Raw genomic sequence first — 23,381 nt, forward strand, 5'->3', positions numbered from 1 at the left:
AAAAGGAGATTTTATTTTAATAAACAAACCATTATTAATGTATTTTTCTGTGTGTTTCCCAGTCCAATACACACTTAATCTTCTGTATAAACTGTCCCTGTCAATAAATTGAATGAGCTAGAGGATCTTTTTTCCTTTTCTCTTTCTTTTCTTCACTACCTTACCCTCCATGGGCCTGTCAGCTTGAATTCATTGATTTGACTCTACTTTGAATGGAAACAATTCAGTCTTCTCTATTAGCAATTTTATACTTTAATTCTAATTAGTCTAGTTGTGTGGTTAAAAGATTTAACTTTTGAGTGCTTGAGCAGAGTGGGGGTAACCGTATTTGTACTATAGAGAGACACTAACAATATTTGGAAAGGTAATTGAAAACAAGACCAAGTGATTGCAAAATATTAATTGGCTAACTGGTCTAAATTTGGTAAATGTTTGATTTTTTAGTGCTAAAATCATGTTAAATTTCCTCTGAAGTATTTAGACAGAGTAGGGAAAGTAATTTACTTTGGAGTGTTCAAAGAGGAAAAAAAATACAACTTAACAATAATAAAGTTGACTGCCATTAACTATTTTGTCTTCATCTGCTACCACTTTTTTAAGAAAAAATTTAATTCTGCACCTTTACTCAAAAATGCAGTTAGCTGTGCACATTGGTTAGAAATCATGTTCACATCTCTGTTGAGAAGATTGTTGGAATGAATAATATATATGCATGGTTTCATATATATTCACATACATATATGTGTGTAATTATTTAAAGGTTATATATATATGTAATTACACACAAATACATAAATAATAATTTACATGTGGAGGTTTCTTCAGTTACAATTCTGCCTTTTAGAAATATATATATTTTCTCATGTGCCAAGAAAGGTTTGTGTGAGAGAATTAAAAACAATGCAACTTCTGATCAATTCATTATAAAAAGCAATCTGATAGGAGAGACTGTAGTAATTTATGGCTTACAAAATGCCTCATTATTCAGATATAAAGAAAATGTTTGCCACTTGTGCATGTGTAATGATAGAACGCCAAAACTCTGGAATAATGAAGAGGGTAATTATTTTAGTACAATAAAAATTATAAAATAATTATTTCAACAGCAACTGATCTAGTGAAGTCAAATTTGAGCAAATTCTCTAAGAATATATCAGGAATATAAAATCTTGTGAACAATAGTTAACATGGACCAAGTATCACTCTTTATTAACTTAATAAAAATGCTAACACAGATCTGAAGTTTCTTTGGATGAGAGGAAATTAAACCATAATCTTATCTCAATCATCCCTCAAAAATAATTCAGGAGAGCCTACTAATATATAAAATATGTTTTAGAAGAATTAATATTTTATAAAGAATATTTTTCTGCTAGAATATGGAGAGTTATGAATAATATGTCCTGAAAGCATTAGAGAATGATAAGTAAATTTTGGACAATGCATAAAAAAATATTTCAGTGCAAATGGAAGAAAGGAGAAAAGATGATTTATTAATCTTAGAAAGTAATCAGAAAATAGTTCAAGATGAGGAAAATGAGGGCTAGACAGACAAATATTAATATGGTCTTCTGAAAATGGAACTGGTCTTTTCTACTAAATAAGAGGAAGTAAAACAAAATCAAAACCAAATACAATCAACTAAACAAATAAGCAGGCATATACAGATCATGTACATCACAAGAACTTACAAAGACTAGAAACCCCCCATAATACAAAATTCTACTGAAGATTCTATATTCTAAAGAGGCAGATACACCTTCTTCTTATTTTGAAGATAAACACTATATTGAAATTTCAATTTATTTCCGTTATCAAATCCTGTTTATATTTTCTCTTTCAAAAAGTTAACTGTGTTAAACTAATCTTTTGTTTTGAATACAAAATTCATTATTTGTACTACGCAAGCAAGGAAACTGGGAGTCTTTGAAACCTCAGTGGAATCTTCAATGTGATATATGTATAAATTGAAAAAGGTAATATTCTGCTTAAAAAAAAATGAAGCTGCAATTGTGAATTGGTTAGAGTCCATGTGCTTAAATTGTGCTTAATGTATTTCATTTTATCTTGAAAAAAAATAGTACTATCATTATTAGGGCATTTTTGGATTTACTATCTCCTTTTCTAAAATTGTTATCAGCAGTTAAAAAAATGTATATTTTAGAATTGTTGAAAACAAAATAAAGTAGTTTTAACCTTAATCTCCTGAAGATAAGGGTGTTACATAAAGTTTTGGAAGCATTTATCAGTTGTAATACAGCAATAACACTTTGTACTTAATGAATACTGTTGAAATTAGTATCATGCCAGATAAAAATAGTGTTTTTTTGTGGTTTGTCAAATAAATAACATATAATGGAGATTTCTATTCTAGATAAATCAAACACAAAATACTAATGAGTGTAGTGAGAAAAACTGATCAAAATATTTTAAAAAGTTTTTTTCAGTCTTCAGAGATTTAATATCATTGAGGAATTAGAAGGTCAAGAATTTTGAAATGGGGGATCCAGAGAGGAGACTGAACCTTGCATATGAAGCCTCATATAAGCCTGATAAGAAGAACAGATTTTTGATGGGGCCTGGGAATGAAAAAACAAAAACAGTTGTTCATCGTCTCCAAAAGATGAAGATGGCCTCATAAAACTGTCTCCACAGATTCTAAAACTCACCCTAAAATCATTTCAATTATTGATTGGATCAAAATGACTTGGATCCAATAATGCAATTCATTCATTTGGAAGATGGTAACTTATCTTTGAAAGAAGATAAAAATCACCTAGATGTCAGTTATCATTAAAATTTTTCACATAAATTTTCTGCATTTAGAAATATGCAGGTATACAAAGACTAAACAGACTGTGAGCAAAACGAAGAGAAATAGCAAAAATAAAAAAATTGAAGATGCGCACGACAGGAATATCAGACACAAACTTTAACAAAAACTATCTTTTATGTGTTAAAATAAATGAAAGATAAGGTTGAGATTTTTCAGATATGTAAAATCTTTGAAAAGAAAAATAATGAAATGTAATATAAAATTTAAAAGAAGAATTTAAAGAGAATAATGGACAAGGAACACTTGAATAGATAATGGTAGCTAATTTTTCAAATTATATGCATGTATGTTTGTGCACATGAATACACTAAACCACCAGCTTAGATAAAACTAAAGCAAGATAAATAAAAATATAATTATAATTGTGTATATCATAGTCAAATTACTGATAACAAAACCAAACAAGAATTATTTAGAAAAGACACATTACTTTCAAAGGAGTAAAGCTGACTTTTCAACAGAAACAATGGAATTCAGAAATTAAAACAATAAAATATTGTGAAGTTAAGAAAAGAGAACTGCCAACGTAAACTTATTTTTATGTAAAAATGTTCTTTAACGATAACAGTTAATAAGGACATGTTAAGATAAACAATAGAGATAATTCATCAATGACAGAACTACAATAAAACACAAAAGATGTTCTTCAGGGAGAAGGATACCAGATGTAAGCTCAACATTAGAAGAAATAACTAAATTGCAGCAAAAAGGATAAGTCTAAAGGGTAAGGTATTTGTTAGATAAAATTTTAGTAATATATTTGCATTTAACATATATAGAAAATTATAACAAAACCATGAAAAATGAGTCAAGAGGAGCTCAAATATAAAGTCATTCAACTTTATATTCAATATTTATGAAATATTTTTACATTAGTAAAATCAAATATAAATATGTATATTAGCATTTAATATCTCAAGGGTACACTCTGTAATATCTTTGATAACCCCTAGAATTAGTAAAATAGAAGACATAAATACCAAAATAACACAAAGGTAATAGAAAAGAGAGCATGACAATTAATTCAAAATAAGGTGAGAAAAAAAGACAAAAAAAGGTTATAGAACACATAAGACAAATTGAGGAAAATGAGATTTAGAGATTAAAAATGTGGAATTTACAATACAAATAGACTATCATTAAAGTGTAAAACATAAAACTATTAAACTCATAAGAAAACACAGGAGAGAAACTCCAGGACATAGAACTAGTTGAAGGATTCTTATATATGAAAGCAAAAGCATAATCTTTAAAAGAAAACCTTGATAAATTAGACTGCATTAAAATTGAAAACAATTCTTTCAGTGAAAAGTTCTGTTAAGATGATGAAAAGACAAGCTAAAGAATGAGAGAAAATATTTCCAAACCACATATACAAGGAGTCGTTTCTAAATTATATGAAGAATTCTCAAAACTCAACACTGTGTCCCAGATAAATTTTTTAAAAAGTTCATACAAATACCTCTAATATTCATTGCAGGTTTATTTGCAATAGCAAAATACTAAAAAACACCCAAATGTAATTCAAAGAGTAAATGATTAAACAAAGCCCATTACATCCATATAACTGAATACTACTCACCAATGTAAAGGAACCAATTATCGATACAAACAAAAATCAGGATGGATTTCAAGGACACTATGCTTACAGAAAAATAAACATCAATCTCAAAATATTGTTTAAATCATTTTATAGAGCATTTTCCATATGACAAAAAGAGGGAGATGAAGAACATGTCAGTGGTTACTCCAGGATAGGAAAAAGTATGTGTAAGTATGCAAAGATAACAGGAAGAAGTTCCTTCTTAAGGATGAAGCAATTCTCTATCTTGACATTGGTGTTAGATACATGACCTTATACAAGGCATAAATTGCATAGAATTACATGTTAACACATACACACATGAATTAATACAAAAAATGGTGAAAACTGCATAACTTGAATTAATCAACAGTATTCATATAATTAGAATTGTTATATTATCATATTAATCCTTTATCTTAAGGTTTTTAGTAAGTTAAATGAGGCAGGATTTTTCTCAATATTTTGTAACACACTGTTGGTTGGAGAAAAATATTAACATCTTAATTTTAACCTTGTTAAATTAAATAGATTATTTCCCCAAAAATCTATGAAATGTTTTATTATAGGAACAGATTTTCATATTTTTCAATGTACAAGAAAGTCATATGTGGTAAAACATTACTTTTGTTGTATAGTTTAGTGGATACAAAATGGGTGTAATTGCAATGTAGTGTGTATATTTTTAGCATTAAATAGAGCTGACTCATTTGGAGTGAAAGAATGTGTGATCCATGGGATTGATTTAAAAATATCTAGCCTATTTGCAGAGTTCTCTTTGTCACATAAATGATTTTCCTCTCAAATAAACTATAATTTTCTAGTACAATTGCCAAATAATTCCACTTTAGTGTGTTTTCTTCTCAGTGCTCATGCAAGTGATGAAGTTGAAATTTCTAATGATTTAATGGTTTAATGCTGCTCACCCTGACACAATTTCTGTAAACAGAGTTCCCTTTTTGTCATAAATGTGGACAAAGACCCTGTGAATATTTTAACCTTTGAAGACCAAACACTCTTTTCTAAAATCTCTTTAAGCAAAGGTCTGTAGACATTACATTTAAGTACAGTATTAAAACTTTATTTGCAAATGCATGCATCTTCTATAGGTTGTTTTCTAAACATTAAAATATGCTTCACAAGAATTCATAAGATTCTAAACTCAATCTTTAGTGGTACAAATTAGTACTAAAAAGTTCAATATACTTTGGAAAATAAATCAACAATTTAGTGAAAACATAAAATAGAACTAATTAATTACACAGAAAATATATCTTTTTTTTTTTTTTTTTTTTTTTTTTTGAGGCGGAGTCTTCACTCTGTCGCCCAGGCTGGAGTGCAGTGGCGCGATCTCGGCTCACTGCAAGCTCCGCCTCCCGGGTCCGCGCCATTCTCCTGCCTCAGCCTCCCAAGTAGCTGGGACTACAGGCGCCCGCCACCGCGCCCGGCTAATTTTTTGTGTTTTAGTAGAGACGGGGTTTCACCGTGTTAGCCAGGATGGTCTCGATCTCCTGACCTCGTGATCCACCCGCCTCGGCCTCCCAAAGTGCTGGGATTACAGGCGTGAGCCACCGCGCCCGGCCGAAAATATATCTTAAAAGGAATGATTGTTAGAAAATATTAACAAATGTAGCAATATTTTAATTAATTAATTTAAAATTAAATTTGCGTTAGATTAAAATTAACAAATATTAATGTATAAATTGTCATACCTTCGTAATACTTACAAAAATGGTTGTTTAATTGTAAAGAAACAGCTCAAATAACTATGAATGGTAATGTCAATTGTTAATTGTGGCAAAAATAAAAGTCATTTTGAATAGAAAAAGATTAAGGGTAATTACAGATATGGAGTGGAATGTAACTGCAAAGAAAAACTTTCATAGTTTAAATAATACAAATAACAGAAGTTTAATGTAATTGAAAGAAAAGGAGCTCACTATTCTTTGTATATCAAAACTATTTATTAATTCTCTCACTGCCTCTGTTACTAAATATCATATTAACATTTCCTTTTGCTGTTGAAGCTATTCCATTGATGTATTCTATTACCCATGAGTGTTTCAATACTGTGCACTAATAGCAAGTATTTTCACTGCCTCTTAACCCTCCATGTCTTTTCAATGTAGTCTTCATTCTTCTAATGCCATTTTCAAATATCATAATTTTAAAACCTGCTATTTTCCTCCAAAAACAGCCAAAAGAACATTTTCACAGGCTGAAAGAAGTTTACTTTTTCATAGTCAGTTGCCAAAAGTTTGTTTCTCTGACTGAGAACCTCCTTTTTAACTGTATATTCTATACTCTTCTCTCCAGTGTCAAAAGAGTCTGTGATGTCCCTAGATTACTAGAAGGAAAAGGTAAAGAGATACCATGTAAATAACAAAGCATAGGCAGAGCAGATGAAACCAGCCCAATAGTCCCATAGACAGTTCTTTTTGGACAAATGTAGAAATTGACCCTTATTACTGTTAAAGTTTGAAACTTGTATCTGTTCTACCTAAGTTCATTCTTCAGGAAAGAACCTTCAGCCCTCTCAAAAGAGTATCAAAGAACTGAAACACATCACATCACCCCACCAGATGCCTCCTTGTCCCTCCCTAGTACCTATTTTCTTACACATTGTTACATTTCTTCACTGCTGTATAAATCCCTAGTTTTAGTCAGGCAGATGGATTTGAGACTGAGCTCCTAGCTCCTCTGTTGCAGCATCCAAATTAAGCCTTCTTCCTTGGCAGTATTTGTCATCACTGTCATTGGCTTTCTGTGCAGTTAGCAGCAGAACCTAGACCGAACTCCTGGTATTTTGGTAACAAAGTTGAAGCTCCCAGTCATAGAGTGGATTGACACTTAAAACAACAACAACAACAACAACAACAACAACAACAACAAACAGAATTCATCTTTGTTTTTCAAAACTGTGGTTTTCTATTGCTCCAATACTTGAGTAGACCTTTGGCCACTGGTCATAGTAAGAATAGAAAATTTAAAATACCATTCAGTACATTTTGTTTCACTATGAGTTTATTTGATAGAAATAGTCTGTCAATGAATTACTTAGAGCAAAATGTGAGGCATGTATGTTACATTTCAGATTGGCACTTACTGTGGTCCAGCTGACTTGTTGACCTAGATCTGTAGCATACAGCGTGACAATGGAGGAAGCTGCAATACTTTGAATGGTAATGTAGTCCTTCAAAAAAGGCCCATCTAAAATAAAAACAACAAGAAAATGTTACTTTAATACAATTTCTTAGCATAATGATAAATAATTTCTTAATGTAAAATCAGTAAAAGCTAGCAATTAATTTAATATGGAAATTACAATGTAAAAGAAATCTTCAAAGTAAAACAAAATGTGAACAATGCCATTTTATAACATATATCTAGCAACTTATCAAATGCACAGTGGTTTCCCAATATCATCTAACCAAAATTTAGACTACCATTAGTTACTATCTTATTATTTCTGAGAACATGTCATATTAGGGCCTAAACAAATAACATACAGGATTTTTTTTAAAGTATAATTTTAGGATGGGTGTGAAGGCTCCCATCTGTAATCTCAACATTTTGTCGAGCTGAGGTGAGCAGATCGCTTGAGCCCAGGAGTTCCAGCCATCTTGGTGACATGGCGAAACTCTGTCTCTACAAAAAAAAAAAAAGAAAAAAATTAGCCAGCCTTGGTGCTGTGTGCCTGTAGACCCAGCAATTCAGGCGACTGAGGTGGAAGGATTGCTTGAGCCAGGGAGGTCAAAGCTGCAGTGAACTGTGATCGCTTCACTGCACTCCAGTCTGGGCGACAAAGTGAGACCCTGCCTCAAAATGAAAACAAAACAAAACAACAAAAAGTATAATTTTGAGTGTTAGTACAACGACATCTCAACTTATTTCTAAATGATTTTATAATAGTATAAATTAGAGGTGGATAGATGAGTGGTCCCTCCAAAACACCAGGAGAATGGCATAATTTATCTTTTTAAAATATATTCTGGATGCTGTGTGAAAAGTAGAAAGAAGGGAAGTGAGGTGATTATTTAGGAGACATTCAAAATTAATCCAGCTGGAGCTGATCTTTTGTTGGGATTAAGGTGATATTGGTGAAAATGTTAAAATGTATCAATTGTAAATATATTTTGAACATAGTCTGGATTCAACTTTTTTTTTTTTTTTTTTTTTTTTTTGAGACGGAGTCTCGCTCTGTCGCCCAGGCTGGAGTGCAGTGGCCGGATCTCAGCTCACTGCAAGCTCCGCCTCCCGGGTTCATGCCATTCTCCGGCCTCAGCCTCCCGAGTAGCTGGGACCACAGGCGCCCGCCACCTCGCCCGGCTAGTTTTTTGTATTTCTTAATAGAGACGGGGTTTCACCGTGTTAGCCAGGATGGTCTCGATCTCCTGACCTCGTGATCCGCCCGTCTCGGCCTCCCAAAGTGCTGGGATTACAGGCTTGAGCCACCGCGCCCGGCCTGGATTCAACTTCTTAATAAACTGATTGAGAAGAGAGGATTCAGTGAGGTAAAGACAGTTAGATTTTTGGCCCGAGTACTTAAGTGCATTGTAATGGTCATTAACTGACATGAAGAAGACTACAGCAAAAGCAAGATATGAGGGTAAAAATTAACAGTCTTTAAGGTATTTTAAGTGTGTGGTATCTTTTAGACATTCAAGAAAGAATCAACAAATAGGCAGCAGGGTAGAAGTGTGTGTAGATATTTGAAAGTCATTAACATTTAAAACCATGGGGCTTGATGAAATTGTATATTCAGCATGGAAAGAAAGGAATGAGTTCATGTCCTTTGCAGGGACATGAATGAAGCTGGAAAGAAAGGAATGAAAACACACTAAGGTTTCCAGTATTACAGGCTTTAGACATAGTAAGACAAAGATATAGCAAAGATTACTGAAAGGAGCTACTCATAAGATAGATGTAAAATAAACATAATTGACTGCATTCTTAAAAATAACCACCAGACAAGTCTGGAATGTGTATATGGGAAGATAGTACAAAAATATATTTTTAAGCACTATTTATAAGAAAATATTTGAAAAAGCTTAAATATTATTTAATAAGATAAGATACAAATATATTTTGTTTTATTTAAAGAAATGTATACCAAGCAGGAAGAAAAGTGAGTAGACTCATATACCAAAATGAATTAATCTCTCAAATATAATCCTATTATTGTTATTATTATTACTGTTATACTTAACATATGTTATTTGTGATTTATATTATCTACATCATTAAAAGGCATCATTCCAGTCTCTATTTTTGAAATAAATAAGAAAATACTAATTTGCATCTACAATTAGATGATCTTTCAGAATCCAAGATATTTACTTATGTTTATAATTAAAGGACTTTTAAAAGGAAAGGAAAATATACAATTATTGTATGTTACATTTGAAGGCAGAAATTTGATAAATTCACTTTTAACAGCCAGATAGTTTAGGTGGTCATATTAATGTATATGGTTCTTTGGGTGCTTTATTGAAAACCATGTTATAGTTATATTTTAGAAATTTCATTTAAATTGATTACTATTTTAAAAATACATATATGTATATGTAATTACATATAAAGATAATTTTGTATTGCTTTGAAAATGTGAACATAGTCCTGGGTTTGCCTAAGAACACATGTGTGGTAGGCAGATTTCTTAGATAATTCTCAGGATTTCTGTTCCCTGTATAATCCCTGAAGTTCTACATATGATAGGCTGTTACTCTGTTGATTAAATTATATTGCATGGTTTTTAAAAATGAGATTATCTAGGTAGTCCTGATTTATTTCATGAATTTTTACAATCTGTGTGCAGAAATCAGAGACAGAGGAATTCAGAGATTCAGTGCATTGGGAAGATTCACTGTGCTATTGCTGGCTTGAAGATGGAGAAGGTCAATGTCAAGGGTACAGGTGGCCTTTGAGAAAAGACAGCAGTCTCTAGGAAGTGACAGCCAGCAAGAACACAGGAACTTCTCTCATGCAACTGCAAAGACCAAACAAACAAACAAACAAACATAAAATGCAAAAAGGTGCTCTTGCCATTATTCCATCTATCATGAGCACCCTTTCTGCAGAAAGTAAAAATTGCCTTGCTGAAAGAATTAAATTTATGTTCGAGTGCTATTTCTTTGTGGCACCGGGGAACAAGCATTTTCAACACAAACTCTTCCAATAACACAAAAGAAGATGGAAGTGGCTTTTTGTCAAGAGTCTTCACATGAGAATTCAGTACAGTCAACACTCTCATTCCAGTCTTATAATATCCTAATCAGAGAATCAAGCCATAATGTGGCTTCAATCTAATAAATGATAGATTTTTTAGACTGCTAAATTTGTGCAAATTTGTTACATAGGGATAGAAAATGTTTGCAATATGGATCAAAGTGAAGACTTTGATATCAAAAGTGTCAGTACTATTATGACAATTATGTATAAGAACAAGAAAATGTTAATATGGACAAAAAATTCAACTGGCTTTGTATCACTTGAAAGTGTGCTGAAAATATATTTCCAATTATATCTATTAGCACACTTAGAAAAGGGGTTAGTTTCTACCCTTCTATCATCCTTGCCAACTTCAAAGAACAGAGATTGGCATTCTATTTTTAAAATGTAGTCCCATCAATATGAGATTTTGAAAAAACGACTTGACGGAATCCAGATGTATCATTAATCATAGCACTCAGACTCAAGAAAAAGGGACCATTGTCCTTGGCTTTCCATGATTACGTCCTTTATCAAAGGGAGAGGAATGTGTGGGGCCAAGAGGACAGGACATGCCTAACTAGATCCCATGATGTATTTTTCTAGATCATGCTTCAGTCACTTAAGGGCCCTGAATTTCCTGACCAAATTAACACAAGCACAACCCAGTCTTTCGATAGTCCCTCCCATGTATGGGCCTGGAACTGGGGTACACAACCAACCACAAACCTAGTGGTTTGTCAAGACTATTGTATAAAGGATGTGGATGGAGCTTTAATATATTGCTTGGAAACAGTGATGGAAAAAAATCTATATTTTCTATGTAGAAATCCAATGATTTTAAACATTAGAAATTTTACCCAGTCCTTCCAGGACATTATAAAGCATATGAATAAAAGTAGGAAGATACAAAACATTTTACTTACCAGATTATATGACAGATTTATTGTAAAAATAGCTGAAATTCTTCACCATATCTACACCATATACAGTATGACCTTGTAGTTCTTCTCAGTGATAGCTGTCCTTATATTCCCACTCCTTGAATATGGGCTAACTAGTGACTTGTGGGACAAACGGTCATTTACTAGTTCCAAATCTGGGCTTCAACAATTCTTTAGTATCTCTGCTCATTTTTATACCTCTACTCCCAGCTTGTGAGTAAGTCTAAACTATTTTGCTGAGAGGTGAGAGACCACATAGAACAAAGGGAATTTCATGAAAGTTGTGGTTATTGTAGACCAATCATTCCCTAACAGCCCAGGAGCTCACTGCAGCTGCATGCATGAACCTAGCCAAGTTCAGCTAAATATAGCACAGCTCAGCAGAGACACAGAGCTGAAGAATTGGTTAAAATTTTACCCATGAAAAACAATGCTTGTTATTTTATTTGTGTTTTAAAGATTTCTTTTTTGTGAGGAAACTATAGAAGTCTCTAATATTCATATAAGATCCATGATTCTAGTAAGTATATTTTGTGAGCAAACATGTATAGATATTAAGACCTTGCTTTTTTTTTGTATTGTCTTTTTTTTCTTCTTAATATTAATAGTTATGACTAAGACTGATGGAGCAACTAGCCTGTGCCAATCATCATATACATTATAAACATATGAACTCTAACACTTTAAAAATGATTTAAGTGTTTTTTTAGTTCTGCAACATAAAAGAAGACCCTGTAGGCAAGTAACTATGAGAGAGTCAATCAAATGTAAAAATCTGAATCAATCCAAGTGAGCTTTGGATTTTGATTTCTTTGCACCATATCTCACCAAATCAATTGATTCTTTTTTCAAATACATTATTACATTCCTTTTTAAGGACACGTAGACAACTACATTTTACTCATCTCATATCCCACCCTGGTACACTCAACTAGGTAAATAAATTTGGGAGAAAAGGAATATGTCATATTCACCAGAACACTGAACTAACAGAAATTTATCAGTCTTTTATAGTGTCCTTCAAATGGAAGTTACATTTGACAATGTTGTGTGTGACATTCTTTGAGGCTTCTTTGGGTAAGAGTCAATTACATTTCGTATATGTCAACATCCATGTATTGAAAGGCATTCATGTGCTGAAATGTGCTAGGCCATATGAAGGCAAAAAAAAAAAAAAAAAAAAAAAAAAAGAGACAATAATGTTTTTTTTTCTTAAACTCTAGGTAGTTGGGAATTTTTCTTGAACATTTGAGCCAAAAAAATTTGAGAGAATCAAAAAAGTGTGGCTTCTAGAAATCTTGCATAGTTGTTTGTTTTGAACACACAGGTCTCAGAGAAAGATTAAATGTTTAAGACAGCAATGAAAACACTCATAACAGTTTTGAGAGACTCAACAAAATAATCATTTGTCTTTAAGTGCATGTAATACCTGAGAGAGGACAATCTAGATATTAGGAAAAACAATAGAAACAAAAAATCAACTCATCATTTATGAAAAATTGAGAGATTGAAATTCCTTAAGAGGTACCTCCTACAGATTTACTATCGAAGACTTTTACTAAGTATCAGCACTCTATCCTGAAAAAAGTACATGCTACCCACAGCTTTCATTAAAATTTAAAATTCCAATTTTAAAATAAAGTCGATGTAGTGTCAGTAGCAGTAATTATTGGTAGGAGCCATTTTTAAGTGCATTTATTGATAAATTTCTTGAGATCATAGAGTTTAAAAATCTGAGAAACTTGAGGTTTAACAGTGGGCATAACGCTTCTTCTCCAAATTCATTAGTTTTGTTCCTTATGTCACTTATTCTGCTTTATAACAGCAAAAAGAAAAAGAAAAAAAATGAAAAAAAATAAGCATTAACCTTAAAAATATGTGGTGGGGCAGTAGAATGAGAAGGTGACCAGTTAAAGCTTCACAGACAAAAATATTTTAGTTTCAGAATCTGCTTCTAAAACTCATGGACCGTGAATATGTAAAAAATACCTCTTTGAGACTAAATTATTCATTTATAAAAGTGGAGCTCTAGTTTGTTAGGAGAATCAATTAAATATACTAATATTTATATATTTACTAAGTGATAAGTGAATGTCAGCTTTTGAAAATAGAAAAAGGATTCTAAATTAAATAAACACATCAGTGAAAAATGCTGCTTACCACATTCTAGCTGCAGACCAACTCGAGAAGGGTACCACTTTGGACCTATTCAATGAGAAATAACATTTAATTGTCAGAAAAAGTGTAACTATCACTTATAAAACTAACTGTTTCCATGGGAAGACAATTTAGATCTAGGAAGTACATAAAATAAGTTATCTAGTTTCAGAAATAGAAATAGTGGTTATCTTTTATAGGGTGCTGACCAACAATGACAGATAGTGACTGAGAGAAAGCACGAAGAAAGCTTTAAAAGTGGTAAATTTTTGCTTTTTGATCTTTGGACTTGTTACATAGGTGTGTTCAGGTTTTGGACATACATCAAGTAGTACGAGCTATGAATTGTGCACTTCAGTCTATGTAAGTTTTTCATCAATAAAAAGCTTGAACATATTTCATTTAAAACTGGGGACTTTAATCTCATTTGAAATTTGTCTAATATTTGCACCTGAAATTGGGTTATTTTCTCTATCAAGAGTAAATACTAAGATGTCTATCAGAATTACATGTGTCATTGACTTTTAATATTATGAGTTGATTGGTCATAGCAGAAACAGTACTTGAAATTTTCTCTTTACACTACCATTAGGAATAAAGAGAACACTAAATAATTCTATCTCTATAGAAAAATCAAATCATCTTTATTATACACTGCCATAATGAAGAGTTGATTCACAATTATCAGAATATAACTTTATCTTAAAATAAATTCTATACCATCGTTTTAAAGTCTCCATTAAAAGTTTGCTTCTTAACTTTGAGATTAAACTTTAAACAAATTTACCACATATATAATAAATTTTTTAAAAGAGTATTTTTAAACGAATTTTCCACAATTATCTTCTTTTTTTTTTTTCAATACATTCATGGGAGAAAGCAGAGATGACTCAGGACTAGAAAGGCATAAGTGTACTTCATGGAAATGAGAAACCATGGACAGAGCCTCTATTAGTAGGTAATATATTACTAAGTGAAAGAAAAGAGGAAGGTCAGATGAAAAATAAATGTGGGTAATTTTAAGAATATATTGTATCTTTTACCTTCTAAAGTCTATTATGAGTGGGTATTGTAAACGCATACACTGAAATAAATTTAACTATCTAGAAAATGTTATTTTCTTAAAGCTAATAAATCAAAACACAAAACTCCATGACTTTCCATAGCCAAATAATTTTATTTGGTTAAAAACTATATTGCTTTGATTACAACTTTTCAATGCATTTACAATAATAATAAATACCCCAAATATAGCCATGATATGAAGTCAAACTAATATGCTCAATTATTAGTACTTTTTAAAGAACAAATATTTGAAAGATTGAATATAGTACAATAAATGTTTAAAGTCCACAGAAGGATACATAAAATTATTATTCTATTTTATAAGGGAAAACTGAGGGCTCTACTTTACTATTTTACTATACTGTCCAGGAAAGAGAAAAAGGAGAAACTAAATATGAAGAAAAAATCAGAGAAACACCTTTCATAGGTTAAAGTAAACAAAATATGTTTATATGCTACCTAAAATAATAAAGTTATAGCGTGCTGCTTAGCAACACCTGATTATGCATTGAATGCAACAATGTTCGAACCACTGTGAAGTGTCTGGAAGTCTTAACAGACTTACAGAAATAAAACCTGCCAGTTTATTTTCTGAAATACGAGCACTAAAATGAATTAAATGTTGTCTCTTGTAATTTTAAGACCTTACAAAGCTCTTGTTTGGAATTGAACATTAACGACCTCTTAAGGATACTTAATGATTGACAGAATATATATGGTCATTGCTCATGTGGAAATTTAATTCAATATTGATCAAAAGTTCAAATGTTGATAACCCGTAGGGTGGTGTTAAAATTATAATAGGAGTAAAATATATCTGAAGTAAAAAAGATGCTCATTAATGATAAATTTTAATTAATCAGTTGAGCGTGATGGTTCACACCTGTAATCCCAACATTTTGGGAGGCCAAGACTGGAAGAATACTTGACCCTTGGAGTTCAAGACCAGCCTGGGCAATACAATGAGACTCTGTCTCTCCCCCAAATAAAAGTTTAATTAATCACCAAACTTTATCCCATAGAAAGAAATAATAAAGGTGAATACCACTGAATTCATATTAGACCACAGTTGATCCTCACCCCAAATAAAGTGATTAATGGGAGAAAACATTTGAGTTGTCAAGAAAAACAGAATTATATTTGTTATTAACTATATTTGAAGCATGCAGTCAATACAATAAGAATGACAATTCTATTCTAAACAAATACCACATCCTGAAGAATGAACATATTTTGTTTCTGGCAATATAGACACTGCATATAACTAGTATTCCTAGATAAAATATAACTTTTATGCATAGAGATCCCAAGACAAAAAAAGGAAAATCCAGTGATACAAAATAATCAAGAATCTGAGAAATAATTCAGTAAGTTTTGGGTTCACACAATTTCTTTGGTTTTCTTGTACATTGGGAATCTACATAAAGCCCTAGGCCAGTACTTGTGATTCTTATGCACAAATAAACATCTTTAATTGAAAGAGATAATTAGAAAGGAATTCACCTCCAATACAGGTAAAATATGTCAATCTCTGCCTGTTCAAAGATAGAAAATATATATCCCTTGAGAATTTGTAAACAGCCACTGGTGCCATATTAAGTTTTGATGCTCAAGTATATATTATAATATTATTGTTAGGTTTTTGGAATACTCTCATTGAAACTTTAGTAGTGTGCCACTAATGGTGGTCTGAAGCTATAATACTTCTGGGACACCTGGTCCTAGAAAAAATACCCTACTGCAGGACCATCCATTCAGTTTAGGTAACACAACTTAAAACCCTCAAGTAGATAAACTTACAATTTAAGTTTTAAGAATCATATAAAAACTAATTCACCTTTAGAAAGTGTGCAGGGACATGATAAATAATAAGATTAACTCCAGAGAACATCAGAAATATGAAATCTCACAGAAAGTCACCTAAATCACTTAAAGATGATTGGAAGATTTAAAAAAAAAAAAAAGAATCAAAAATATTAGAACTGCAAAAACCTACAGGCTTTTTTGAGAAAAGATCAAATAAAATTTATTGAAATAAAACCTTTTGTACCTTATGATTAAAATGTAATGGAATGATGGTGTAGTCATACAGAACAAACAGAAGAATTAGTCAATGAAAGGATGAGCCTGAAGAAACTACTCAGAAAGCAGAAAGATAAAGGGATTAAGAAAATATGAAAGATAGATGAAAAGAAATAGGGACCAAAATTAAATGATATATGTTCACAGGCATATACAACAATAAGCAAAAAAGTCCATTAATTGCAATGACAAATCACATATTCCATCTCATCCATCCCTCCTGCAGCAAACAACTGAAAAAGTATGAGAAAATATTTTATCAAAATCTCCACAGAGTTGTTAAGAAAAATAAAAATAATTAGGGAACCAAGATCTGGGAGACAGAGGATGCTCAGAAAGCCAAGTCCAGCAACTACAGCTCCATTCCCCTAAGGGCATCTGTTTATATTGGAAGAAGTTGCTAAGAGGCGAGGAAGCTGAGCAGGGCTTTTCACACACCTATGAGCCTAATGGGACAAAAATCAAACTTTATGCACAAAGAAAAACTCTGGTAAAAGTTCACAATTTCAGTCATTACCCTTAAATTAGGATGAATCAGAAATCAATCAATTCTTAAAGGAAATTAAGTCCAATTTTGAGTCATCTCCATCCCTGTTTGAATTAAAGTGATCTGTAACCTCCAAAGTCCAGCCTTACTGCTGGCAGAGGCAAATGTAAATCTTCTCTGGAAGGAGATCACTTCTTTATTCAGACCCTATAATTACCTCTAATTTTTTTCATATATAATACCAGGCCTCAATAAAATATAACAAAGAGTGCTAGAAGACAAGACATGATGAAAAACCAGGGGGAAATTAAAAGGTATTACAGAGTTTCACCAACAATTCAGATAAAGTTTTCATACACAATTAAGAATAACTATGATTGATATAAACATAAAATATAAGACAGAATTATTTGTCTGGAAATCTGGAAACTATAGAAAGAAACACAGACATTTTGGAACTGTAAAGTATAGTAAATGGGTTTATGAGATATCATCTCATGGTAGAGAGAAAAATAGTGAACTGGAAGTTGGAAGAAAATATCCCAACTAAAGCAAAGAGAGATAAACATGTGAAATAGGAAAGGTGTATGATATATACATGATGAACAATGAAAAAGTACATCATTCTAATATATGTGAAAATGACATGTGAGAATAAAAAAGTTAAAGAAAAGTAAAAAATCTATATATTGAATGATATGATGGCTGAGAGTTTTCCAACACTGGCAAAATATATCAAGATAAATATTGAAGAATTACTGTAAATAACGATATACATATATATAAAATAAAATGTATACATATTCATATATTGATATATATAATTAAAGACATGTATGATGACAAGACATATATACTGAATATATATTTAATGAAAACCAGATGTAAGTGTATAATTATTAAAACGTTTGAAACAATAATAGAAAAATATTTTAAAAAGACAGATTAAAAAATAACAAAAAATGCCATAAATATTACCAACAAATAAATGGCAATTAAACTAATAGAAGAGTTCTAAAGAGCAATATAAGATATTGGCCAAATAGCTTTTAAATAAAACACTATTGAAATAAAATGTAAAATAAGGACAAGTTTAATTAGACTAACAAGTCTTACTGTCAATAGAACACTTCTTTCTATCATTAGATTAACATCTAAAGGACCAATTTGAGAAAAAGAAATTGATTTCAAGAGAAAGGGATGAGATAAATAAAACAATATTGAGTAAAATTCTGCCATGCATGTGGATAATTCTATATAAAAAAGCAGAATATCTTGTAATTTGATTATATAAAATATGATTATAGTGCTACTAATAATGTATGTGCTTATGCAAACAGTATATACAACCATAATATACAAAATGGGAAGTATTCTTTGACTTTAAACCATCCTGAAAATTTAGGAAGAATGTGCAAAACAAAATTAAGGAATAGGAAGTATTAATTGGGGAATGGAATGCTAAATAGGAAGTGTCATGGCATGAGAGAATGTCCTATGTATATTGTATTATCACTTTGAATATCTTATTTTATTAGAATTGTTATACTCCTTCTAAACAGTGGAGGCCTACAGATCTAAGAAAAGGGGCAGGTACATGAATTCTTGTATTTCTTCTTAAGAAATAAACATCAAATATTAGCCAAAACTCTTCCTTGATGTGCTAAAGTTACTGGCTACTGATTTAATAGTTAAATTAGCTGGATTTATTTTGTTAAAAATGATTCATTTAGTATAGTACTTCACTGGAATTAAATGGACCATTTTATTCTCTGTAAACCATTTCTTTGCAGTCTTGTAAATGCTACCTACATAATTAAGTGATCAAGCCAGAATGAAACCAAGGATGCCAGTGAGACATTTAATGGTTTAGTATGAGATGTATGATAGTGTTTATCTATCTGAAAAATGAGAAAACTGTTTCTGCTCTCATCCTCAACAACTAAATGTGTTTAACATTCAAACCAGCACCAATCAATGTGTATAATTTTGCTGACCTTGAAAAACAATGCAACTGCTAAAGAGTTTACTATTACCAAGTACTCAAATAAGAAAGATAGAATGCTCTAACACAATATAATCAGCAACTGCAGAAGAAAGTTTCTATAGGAAAACAAAGACAGGCTTCTAGAAATGGAAAATTTTAAAGTTGCACAAAAACTCTGAATTATACAATAAAACATAGGATGAAGGAAGGATGCATAAAGCAACAAGTTGGTTATTTGTGATACAAAGCACAAAGCAAGAATTACGTGGGGCAGGAAGAGGGGCATACAGATTGCAACCGAACTATTTCTTTATGCTCACTGGTTAAAATTTGTAACCAGTTTGCTCACTGAATTACCCACTATTATCTAAGGAAGAAGCAAGATTGGTCATCATATCTATGTCCCCATTTACATTAGATAATATCTGCTGTGCAAGTCTCCCAGAGGATTCTTTACCTCAGTGACACTCCTCCCAATTTTACTTTGCAGAAACACTAATCAGACTTGATCGTCCACCTCGTCATACCTTATGAGATTTTCCAATATACTTTAAGGCAGGGGTCTCCAACCCCTGGGCCACAGACCGGTCCTGGTCCATGGCCTGTTAGGAACCTGGCTGCACAGCAGGTGGTGAGTGGTGGGCATGTGAGCGAAGTCTCATCGATGTTAACAGCCATTCCCCATTGCTCACATTACCATCTGAGCTCTGGCTCCTGTCAGATCAGTGGCAGCATTAGATTCTCATAGCAGCACCTACCCTATTGTGAACTGCGCATGAGAGGAATCTAGGTTGCATGCTCCTTACGAGAACCTAATGCGTGATGGTCACTATCTCCCATTACCCCAAGAGGATACTGTTTAGTTTTAGGAAAACAAGCTCAGGGCTGCCACTGATTCTACATATTGGTGAGTTGCATAATTATTTCATTATATATTACAACGTCATGATGATAGAAATAAAGTGCAAAATAAATGTAATGTGCTTGAATCACCCTGAAACCACTCCCTACCACCTCCAGTGTGTGGAGAAATTGCCTTCCACGAAACTGATCCCTGGTGCCAAAAAGGTTGGGGACTGATGCTTTAGGGTACTCATGGCCTGTCTTCTAAATCATGAAATTCCACTCCAGAGATTCCTTCATTGTTCTGCTATAATATAAAACTTCTCTTCCTCTTCTTCAACTGGTATTTATACTTCATAATAAACTCACATGATTGTCAGAAAGAGTATTAGGAGTCCTTTTATTAAATACTGCTTTAAAAACATTTGTTTTCAATTTTCCTTGTGGAATGCATATCACTAGACTTTACTATCTAATATTATTTATTCTTATTGCTATCTCTAATGTTCTTTCCACATAAATCACTGATCTTTTTAGCACAGAACATCCTCTCCTCCACTACTTACTTACCAATGTTGGTGATTTTAATATCACTTTAATTTTCTGCCCTTTAGGTCCTTGATGTACTCAAATCTGAAGATTCTCTGTTCTGCAACTCTTTCCCAGAGTCTTACACAAAGAAATGCACTATGCCCAAAATAGAGATTCCAAATATCTTCTCATAATCACCATCTCTCATTTCTGCTTATTTACACTAATAATTCTCTCTAAAATATTATTTGATTTTCCAAGAATTATTCTACTATTTTCACTATCATAAATTCCTCATTTCTCCTAAATTCCATGCTATTCTGGACTCAATTCTAGGATCCATTACAAATCACAACCTGAGGAACAGACCTACTTTGCCCTGTTCTCTCTTGGTCTCACTATTGGCAACTGTAAACTTCATTTTACTCAACTATTTGACTTTCTGAGTTACTGAATGACTCCATACAGAGAGAATTTTCCTGATACTGATGGCAGCAGCAGGTCATCTGTAGAGGTTGTTGCCATCACACCAGCTGCAGTAGGGAGGTGAGGCCAGGACTGCACTCTCCATTGAGCTGGCAGAAGCCACTCACAAGCGGGAGTCTCACCCCTTATGAGTAGGGGCAGGAGTTTCCTGGGTTCTGCTGCAGCCATCCAAACTGCGGCCCCAGCCTCTCACTCCATGGAGCAGGCAGGACAATCACCCCACTGGACACAGCTGCAGCCACCCAAATCATGGCTGCAGGCCCAGGAATCTCTGCACTCTCAGAGGTCTGGGGAGGCCCCATTGCCTTCACAGGCTTGGAAGTGTCTGCTCCAGCTGTCTGGCTTCTCTCTGCTGTCAGTGCCCACTCCAATTTCAGAGCAAAGTTGGGACCGAGCCTGGGCACTGTGACAGCCAGTCTGGGTTTGTGCACACTTGGAGCAGTGCTGACACACCAGCCCCCTCCTGCCTGCTGCTTCAGCCCCCTCTGGACTTTGGGCACTGACAAGCAAGGGAGGGAAGCCAAAGGGGTGCTGAGGGCAGCTTGGCAGTGGCCTATAGATGCCCCTTTGCATGAACAGCCTGAGCACCATAAACAGCAGTAAGAAGCAGACAGGCTCCTGGGCAGAAGTGGCCAGTTCCTGGTAAGGCCCCATCTTCAGGCCAGGAAGTGCTTGAAGGATGGGGACCCAGCTGCCACTCTCACATACTGGAGTGTGAACTTGTGGTGCCTTTTCTGGGCCTTCCCTTGGATGCCCATATACTTCCTACCCTCTGAGGCCCATAAAAGCCCCAGGCTCAGGCATTGCTGAGCAGAGGCAGGAACTACCAGTTGCAGAGAGGAACAACCCATTCCAGGACCTCCTCTCTGCTGAGAGCTGCAGAGACGATGGGACAACCTGCCCATGGAGAAGAGCTTCCCACTCCAGGGTCTCCGCTCTGCTAAGAGCTGAACACTTACTTGTTGGGACACCCTGGCGGCAGAAATGAGCTTCTCCCTATGGGTTTTCTCTGAGTTGTTTTACTGCTCAATAAACTCCTCTTCATCTTGCCCACCCTCCACTTGTCTTCATACTGCATTCTTGCTGTTTGCCAGACAAGAGCTCAAGACCCACCAAATATTACTAAGGCTGAAGGTGAGGTAGCTAACACCTGTAATCTCAGCACTTTGGGAAGTTGAGGCATGTAGATCACCTGAGGTCAGGATTTGAGACCAGCCTAAACAAAAACCCATCTCTACTAAAAATAAAAAAATAGCTGGGAGTGGCAACACAGGCCTGTAATCCTAGCTACTAGCTACTTGGGAGGCTGAGGCAGGAGAATCACTTGAACCTGGGAGGCAGAGGTGAGGTTTCAGTGAGCTGAGATGATACCATTGCACTCCAGTCTGGGTGACAAGAGTAAAACTCCATCCAAAAAAAAAAAAAAAAGGGAAGTTGAAACATGCCCCTTTCTTGCCATGTTGCAGGTGAAGAGAAGGACAGAAAAGCTGCAGCCCTTTAGGGAACCCAGACCTGGGAGCTTCCAGAGCCAGGTCTGTGACTCCCTTTTTGGGCCCCTGTGGTTCCTGGCATTTCTAAGCTTCTGGGTGCCACCACATTCCCCGGTGACGGCTGGGGAAGCAGCTTGTGGTGTGCCTGGTCCAACTGCAGCCTCATAGAGAGCTAACACCCATGCTGGCACCTGGAGGTGCCCACCCTGTGGCAGGAGCCAGCATTCTGACTGTGCAGTGGCCTGATTCAACACCCACTCACACACCCCTTGTCACTCCACACCTGACTTCAGTTTCCCTTGGAGGTGTGGGATGCAGGCCAGTAGCATGAGCTGAGTGCAGCCTGCCAAGCTGAGTGGGCAGAATGAGCCCGGCAGGCCCAAGGAAAACTCAGGCAAAGGCATCACTAGCCACAGGTTTCCGGCCAGAAAAACACCTTAAAAATCTCATAAAAATACTACCAGATGGAGCAGATCCTGGTATTTTCTCCCTGTTATTGTTTCCCCACTTCCCTGTTTTTGATCTTTATATCTGAAACTACTTATGTATATTAAGATTTTTAGTGTACATTTCTCATTACTGTTGTGAAATCTCCATGAGAACAAGTACTCTTGATCATTTTAATCACCACTAGTATATGCAGTGATTAGAGGATTGCATGACACTGAAGAATGTGTGATG

At 33.9% G+C, this 23,381-nt stretch overlaps 1 protein-coding gene across 3 annotated transcripts in view; it reads right to left on the reverse strand.

Annotated features, from left to right (window-relative positions):
* TECRL (trans-2,3-enoyl-CoA reductase like) overlaps positions 1 to 23,381 on the reverse strand; it is a 121,665-nt gene that overhangs the window by 34,059 nt on the left and 64,225 nt on the right. For 2 of the 3 annotated variants that reach the window (XM_021938586.2, XM_021938588.2), the window contains exons 3-4: positions 13,733 to 13,777; positions 7,525 to 7,628 (exon numbers count right to left, since the gene is read on the reverse strand). In XM_021938586.2, the coding sequence (XP_021794278.1) occupies positions 7,525 to 7,628; positions 13,733 to 13,777 (149 nt within the window). The remainder of the gene's footprint in view (positions 1 to 7,524; positions 7,629 to 13,732; positions 13,778 to 23,381) is intronic. The other variant, XM_021938587.2, reaches the window with a different exon arrangement.

Source organism: Papio anubis, chromosome 3, assembly GCF_008728515.1.
Source record: "Papio anubis isolate 15944 chromosome 3, Panubis1.0, whole genome shotgun sequence".
Lineage (NCBI taxonomy): Eukaryota > Metazoa > Chordata > Mammalia > Primates > Cercopithecidae > Papio > Papio anubis.